Here is a 7,825-nt window from a genome sequence, read left to right as displayed (position 1 = left end):
CCCCATAAGGACCCCCCCTTGGGGACCCCAATATAGGGACCCCCCCCATAAGGACACCCCCTTGGTGACAACCCCATAGGGACCCCAATATAGGGACCCCCCCTATAAGGCCCCCCCCTTGGGGACACCCCCTTGGGGATACCCCACAGGGACCCCCCCCTTGGGGACACCCCCCCCCAAGGGGACCCCAATATAGGGACCCCATTATGGGACCCCCCTAAGGACCCCCCCATGGGGACACCCCCCCATAGGGACCCCAATATGGGGACCCCCCCCACGGGGACCCCAATATGGGAACACCCCAATGGGACCACCCCCCATGGGGACCCCCCCATAAGACCCCCCCCCCCATAAGGACCCCCAATACCGGGACCCCCCCCCTTGGAGACCCCCCCCCCAGAGACCCCATTATAGGGACCCCCCCGTGGGACTCCCCCATAGGGACCCCAATATTGGGACCCCCCCCACGGGACCCCCCAATGGGGACCCCAATATAGGGACCCCCCCCATAAGGACCCCCCCCGCAGGACCCCAATCCAGGGACCCCCCCCCGTGTCCCCCCCCCATGTCCCCGTGCCCCCCCCCCAATAAAAGTGTGGGGCCGAGTCCTGAGGCTGCTCCCAGTGCTCCCAGTGCTCCCAGTACCTGGGGGGGCCTCCCCAGTGGGGGCCATACTGGGATGGGGGGGGGGGCACTGGAACATACTGGGATTGGGGGGGCACTGGGACATACTGGGAGGGGGATACTGGGACATACTGGGATGGGGGGGAGACACTGGGACATACTGGGAGGGGGATACTGGGACATGCTGGGATTGGGGGGTGATACTGGGACATACTGGGATGGAGGGGGCATACTGGGATTGGGGGGGAGCACTGGGATATACTGGGAGGGGGATACTGGGACATACTGGGATTGGGGGGTGACACTGGGACATACTGGGATGGGGGGGGGGGAACATGGGGGGGTCACGTGGCCGGGGGGGGGCTCCTGGCCCTGGGATCGCGCGCGAAACCCAGGCCACGCCCCCTCCGCGAGGCCACGCCCCCTCCTCAAGGCCACACCCCCTCCGCGAGGCCACGCCCCCTTCCGCACAGGCCACGCCCCCCCGCCGCCGCCGGGCCGGCGCCGAGCTCGGGGGGGGGGGCGCCGAGAGCGGGTAGGGGGGGGGGGAGGGGAGGGGGGGAGGGGGAGGGGGGGTGGGGGGGTCCCAGCACCGTGGGGGGGGGGTCGGGATCGGGCCCCGACGCCCCCACCCCCGCCCCCACCCCAAAATCGGGGCCCGCCCGCTGGGGGGGGGGAGGGGAAGGGGCTGGGGGGGATTTGGGGGGATTTGGGGGGTCTATGGGGTGGGGGGGGGGGGGTTGGGGGGGGTTAGGGGGTGGGGGGGTCGGGTGCTGGGGGGGGGGTTCTATGGGGTGGGGGGGGCCTTATGGGGTGCCCTGGGGGGGTTGTGGGGGGGCTATGGGGGGCAGGGGGGTGTTATGGGGTGGGGGGGGGCGTTATGGGGTGCCCTGGGGGGGTTATGGGGGTGTTATGGGGTGCGGGGGGGTCGCTATGGGGTGAGGGGGGGGCATTGTGGGGTGCCCTGGGGGGGTTGTGGGGGGGCTATGGGGTGGGGGGGGCGTTATGGGGTGAGGGGGGGGCGTTATGGGGTGTCCCGGGGGGGTCTTGGGGGGGTTATGGGGGTGTTATGGGGTGGGGGGGGCGTTATGGGGTGTCACAGAGGTATTGGGGGGCGCTGGGGGGTGTTATGGGGTGCGGGGGGGTCGCTATGGGGTGAGGGGGGGGCGTTATGGGGTGCCCCGGGGGTGTCGTGGGGGGGTTATGGGGTGCGGGGGGGTCATTATGGGGGTGCCAGGGGGACGTTTTGGGGTGCTGGGGGGGTTCTATAGGGTGCTGGGGGGTGTTATAGGGTGGGGGGGGGCGTGGGGGGGTTATGGGGTGCTGGGGGGGCATTATGGGGTGACATGGGGGTGTTATGGGGTGCGGGGGGGTCGTGGTGGAGAGGTTATGGGGCACCTTGGGGGTGGTCTTTAGGGGGTGTCGGGGGTGCCCTGGGGGTGTTTTGGGGTGCTGGGGGGTCCTATGGGGTGTGGGGGGGCGTTATGGGGTGGGGGGGGGGCGTGATGGAGATGTTACGGGGTGCTGGGGGGTGTCATGGGGTTATGGGGTGCTGGGGGGCGTTATGGGGTGCTGGGGGGCGTTATGGGGTTATGGGGTGCTGGGGGGTATCATGGGGTGCCATGAGGTCTTTTGGGGTGTTTTGGGGTGTTTTGGGGTGTTATGGGGTGCTGCCCCTCCCCCCAGGCCCCCCGGTGCCGCCCCTCCCCATGGGGTCCCCGCTGCTGCCCGACCCCCCCCTGCCCAACGCCCTGCTCAGCGCCCTCAGCCTGGTCTCCGCGCTGCGCACCCGCCAGGTGAGGCGCCAGCACCCATGGGTGCCACCGCGGGGGCCACCACCCATGGGTGCCACCAACCCATGGGGGCCACCACCCCACGGGGGCCACCACAGCGGTACCGTGACGCCACAGGTGCCACCATGGGTGCCGTGACGTGGGTGCCACCACCCATGGGTGCCACCATGCTGGTGCCACCTCCCATGGGTGCCACGATGCTGGTGCCACGACACCATGGGTGCTACGACGCCATGGGTGCCACCATCGGTGCCACGATGTGTGCCACGACACCACGGGTGCCGTGATGCCGGTGCCATGCCGCGTGCCATGACATTGGGTGCCACCACCCATGGGTGCCACCATGCTGGTGCCATGACATGGGTGCCACAACACCACCGGTGCCACGACACCATGGGTGCCACGACACTGTGGGTGCCACAATGTCGGTGTCGTGCCACCATGGGTGCCACCACACTGGTGCCACAACACCATGGGTGCCACAATGCTGGTGCCACGACACCAGGGGTGCCACGATGCCACGGGTGCCATGATGCTGGTGCCACGACACCATGGGTGCCACAACACTGTGGGTGCCACAATGTCGGTGTCATGCCACCACGGGTGCCACCACGCTGGTGCCACGATGCCATGGGTGCCACGCCACCGGTGCCATGACATGGGTGCCACGACACCATGGGTGCCACAATGCTGGTGCCACAACACCAGGGGTGCCACCACACCGGTGCCATGACATGGGTGCCACGACACTGTGGGTGCCACGACACTGGTACCACAACACCACGGGTGCCACCACACCACGGGTGCCACAATGCCATGGGTGCCCTGACACTGTGGGTGCCACGATGATGGTGCCACGACACCAGTGCCATGACACCATGGGTGCCACGACATCGGTGCCATGACACCATGGGTGCCACGATGCTGGTACCACCACACCATGGGTGCCACCACACCGGTGCCATGACACTGGTGCCACAACACCAGGGGTGCCACGACACCATGGGTGCCACCACGCCACGGGTGCCATGGGTGCCACCATGCTGGCACCACACCACCACAGGTGCCACCCCCACACCGGTGCCACCCCACCGGTGCCACGCCACCGTCCCACGCCCCCACCACCCAATCTCTCCCCCCACCCACAGGTGAACGGCGCCGCCGCCGCCGGCTTCGCCCTGCAGTCCCTGTGCGCCGCCTGCGACGCCGTGGCCCCCGTCCTGGCGCCCCCCGCCGCGCCCCCCGACCCCCTGCCCGGCTGCTGGGTGGCGGCGCTGGTGGCGCAACCGCTGGTGGCCTTCGGCTTCCTGTGGCACGCCGGCGACCCCGGCACGGCCACGCTGCTGCTGGTGGCCACCGTGGCCACGGCCCCCGTCGCCGCCGGGCTCCCCGCCGAGGGTCGGGCGCTGGCCGCCCGCGGGGCCGTGGCCGCCGCCGCCGGTTGCGTCCTGGCGCTGGCGGCGCTGGTGGCGGACGGACTGGGAGCACTGGGAGCCCTCCTGCTGGGCGCCGGGGGGCTGTGGCCGGAGCTGCGCCCGTGGGTGCTGCCGCCAGCCTGCCTGGCGCTGCAGGGAGCGCTGAGGGGGCGGCGGGGGGGATTGGGGGGAACTGGGAGGGACTGGGAGGGACTGGGGGGGACTGGGGGGGATTGGGGGTGATACTGGTGGTACTGGTGGTGGTGGCAATAAAGGAATCCAAGTCGCTCCTTGTGGCACCGCTGGGTGAATGTGGGGGGACTGGGGGGACTGGGGCATACTGGGGGGACTGGGACACACTGAGGGAACTGGGAGGACTGGGAGCACTGGGACACACTGGTGATACTGGGACACACTGGGGGCACACTGGGGGGACTGGGGGGACTGGGACACATTGGGACACATTGGGAGTGCTGGGGGTATTGGGAGCACTGGGACACACTGGGAGTACTGGGGGCACTGGGACACACTGGGGACACTGGGACATACTGGGAGCACTGGGAGCCCTCCTGATGGGTGCCGGGGGGCTGTGGCCGGAGCTGCGCCCGTGGGTGCTGCCGCCAGCCTGCCTGGCGCTGCAGGGAGCGCTGAGGGGGCGGCGGGGGGATGGGGGGACTGGGAGGGACTGGGAGGGACTGGGGGGGACTGGGGGGGATTGGGGGTGATACTGGTGGTACTGGTGGTGGTGGCAATAAAGGAATCCAAGTCGCTCCTTGTGGCACCGCTGGGTGAATCTGGGGGGACTGGGGGGACTGGGGCATACTGGGGGGACTGGGATACACTGGGGGTGACTGGGACACACTGAGGGAACTGGGAGGACTGGGAGCACTGGGACACACTGGTGATACTGGGACACACTGGGGGCACACTGGGGGGACTGGGGGGACTGGGACACACTGGGACACATTGGGAGTACTGGGGGTATTGGGAGCACTGGGACACACTGGGAACACTGGGAGTACTGGGAGCACTGGGACACACTGGTGATACTGGGACACACTGGGGGCACTGGGGGGACTGGGACACACTGGGACACATTGGGAGTACTGGGGGTATTGGGAGCACTGGGACACACTGGGAACACTGGGAGTACTGGGGGCACTGGGACACACTGGTGATACTGGGACACACTGGGGGCACTGGGGGGACTGGGACACACTGGGACACATTGGGAGTACTGGGGGTATTGGGAGCACTGGGACACACTGGGAGTACTGGGGGCACTGGGACACACTGGGGACACTGGGAGTACTGGGAGCACTTGGACACACTGGTGATACTGGGACATACTGGGAGCACTGGGAGCCCTCCTGATGGGTGCCGGGGGGCTGTGGCCGGAGCTGCGCCCATGGGTGCTGCCGCCAGCCTGCCTGGCACTGCAGGGAGCGCTGAGGGGGCGGCGGGGGGACGGGGGGTGAGGGGACTGGGGGGGACTGGGAGGGACTGGGAGGGACTGGGGGGGAATGGGGGGGGACTGGGAGGGACTGGGGGGGACTGGGGGGGGACTGGGGGGGGACTGGGGGGGACTGGGAGGGAGTGGGGGTGATACTGGTGGTACTGGTGGTGGTGGCAATAAAGGAATCCAAGTCGCTCCTTGTGGCACCGCTGGGTGAATGTGGGGGGACTGGGGGGACTGGGGCATACTGGGGGGACTGGGATACACTGGGGGTGACTGGGACACACTGAGGGAACTGGGAGTACTGGGAGCACTGGGACACACTGGTGATACTGGGACACACTGGGGGGACTGGGGGGACTGGGACACACTGGGACACATTGGGAGTACTGGGGGTATTGGGAGCACTGGGACACACTGGGAGTACTGGGGGCACTGGGACACGCTGGGGGCACTGGAGTACTGGGGTCACTGGGACACACTGGGGGCACTGGGAGTACTGGGAGCACTTGGACACACTGGTGATACTGGGGGACACTGGGGACACTGGGACACATTGGGAGTACTGGGGGTATTGGGAGCACTGGGACACAGTGGGAACACTGGGAGTACTGGGGGCACTGGGACACACTGGGGGCAGTGGGAGTACTGGGACACAGTCAGGGTACTGGGAGTACTGGGACACACTGGGGGTACTGGGACACACTGGGGGCACTGGGGACACTGGGGGGACTGGGACACACTGGGACACATTGGGAGTACTGGGGGTATTGGGAGCACTGGGACACACTGGTGATACTGGGACACACTGGGGACACTGGGACACAATGGGACACTGGGAGTACTGGGAGCACTGGGACACACTGGGATTATTGGGGGCACTGGGAGTACTGGGGGGCACTGGGGACACACTGGGAGTACTTGGACACACTCAGGGTACTGGGAGCACTGGGGCATACTGGGATTATTGGGGAGACTGCGGGGACTGGGAGTACTGGGGGCACTGGGACACCCTGCACCCATGGGTGCTGCCGCCTGCCTGCCTGGCGCTGCAGGGAAAGCTGAGGGGGCGGCGGGGGGACGGGGGGTGAGGGGGGACTGGGGGGGATTGGGGGGGTCTGGGAGGGACTGGGAGGGACTGGGAGGGACTGGGGGTGGCACTGGTGGCACTGGTGGTGGTGGCAATAAAGGAATCCAAGTCACTCCTCGTGGCACTGCCAGGAGTGGGTGAATGTGGGGTACTGGGGGGACTGGGACATACTGGGGGGACTGGGATACACTGGGGGTGACTGGGACACACTGGGGACACTGGGAGTACTGGGAGCACTGGGACACACTGGTGATACTGGGACACACTGGGGGCACTGGGGGGACTGGGACACACTGGGACACATTGGGAGTACTGGGGGCACTGGGAGTACTGGGGGCACTGGGATACACTTTGGGCACTGGGACACACTGGGGGCACAGGGACACACTGGGGGCACTGGGACACACTGAGGGTACTGGGAGTACTGGGGGCACTGGACACACTGGGGACACTGGGAGTACTGAGGGCACTGGGAGTACTGGGGGCACTGGGACACCCTGGGGATAGCACTGGTGCTTACTGGTGCTTACTGGGACCCACTGGTGTGCACTGGGCTGCACTGTGCCCCCAGTGGTGTGTACTGGGCCACATTGGTCTGTACTGGTCTGTACTGGTGTGTACCAGGCCACACTGGTGTGTACTGGTCTGCACTGGGCTGTACTGGGCCACACTGGTGTGTACTGGTATGTACTGATTCATACTGGGATGCACTGGTGCATGCTGGGCCACAGTGGGCCATACTGGGCCACAGTGGGCTTACTGGGCCACGCTGCTGTGTACTGGGCCACACTAGTATATACTGGGCCGCACTGGGCCATACTGGTGTTTACTGGTGTGTACTGTTTACTCTGTTTACTGGTGGGCCATACTGGCCCATACTGGTGTTTACTGACCCATACTGGTGCCTCCTGGCCTGCACTGGCCTGTACTGGTGTTTACTAGGCCGTACTAGCCTGCACTGGCCCATAATCATGTTTTCTGGGCTGCACTGGTATGTACTGGGCCGTACTGGCCTGTACTGGTGCTTACTGGTGTGTACTGGCTCTTACTAGTGTTTACTGGCCTGTACTGGTGTTTACTGGCCCGTACTGGAACTTACTAGTGCTTAGTGGGCCGTACTGGTGCTTACTGGTGCTTACAGACCCGTACTGGGCCATACTGGTGTTTACTGGGCCGAACTGGTGTGTACTGGTACTTACTGTCCCGTACTGGTGTTTACTGATGTTTACAGGCCCGTACTGGTATGTACTGGAGTTTACAGCCCCGTACTGGTGCTTACTGGTGCATACTGGTATGTACTGGTGGTTACAGCTCTGTAGTGGTGCTTACTGGTGTTTACAGGCCCATACTGGGACATATTGGTGTTTACTGGGCCGAACTAGTATGCATTGGTACTTACTGTCCCGTACTGGTGTTTACTGGTGTTTACAGGCCCATACTGGTGCTT

The 7,825-nt window shown here is 66.1% G+C and overlaps 1 protein-coding gene across 1 annotated transcript; it reads left to right on the top strand.

The window, feature by feature from the left end:
* The first annotated feature begins 1,110 nt into the window (after window positions 1-1,110).
* On the top strand, window positions 1,111-4,120 carry TMEM276 (transmembrane protein 276). Its single transcript, XM_084540707.1, has 3 exons — window positions 1,111-1,159; window positions 2,311-2,420; window positions 3,566-4,120. The coding sequence occupies exons 2-3, from the start codon at window positions 2,334-2,336 to the stop codon at window positions 4,073-4,075; spliced, it is 597 nt and encodes a 198-aa protein (XP_084396833.1). The 5' UTR covers window positions 1,111-1,159; window positions 2,311-2,333; the 3' UTR covers window positions 4,076-4,120.
* The last annotated feature ends 3,705 nt before the right edge of the window (window positions 4,121-7,825 follow it).

The sequence above is a fragment of the Aythya ferina genome, assembly GCF_964211825.1.
Source record: "Aythya ferina genome assembly, contig: HAP1_SCAFFOLD_1427, whole genome shotgun sequence".
Classification (NCBI taxonomy): Eukaryota; Metazoa; Chordata; class Aves; order Anseriformes; family Anatidae; genus Aythya; species Aythya ferina.
This window is presented reverse-complemented; position numbering and strand designations above follow the sequence as displayed.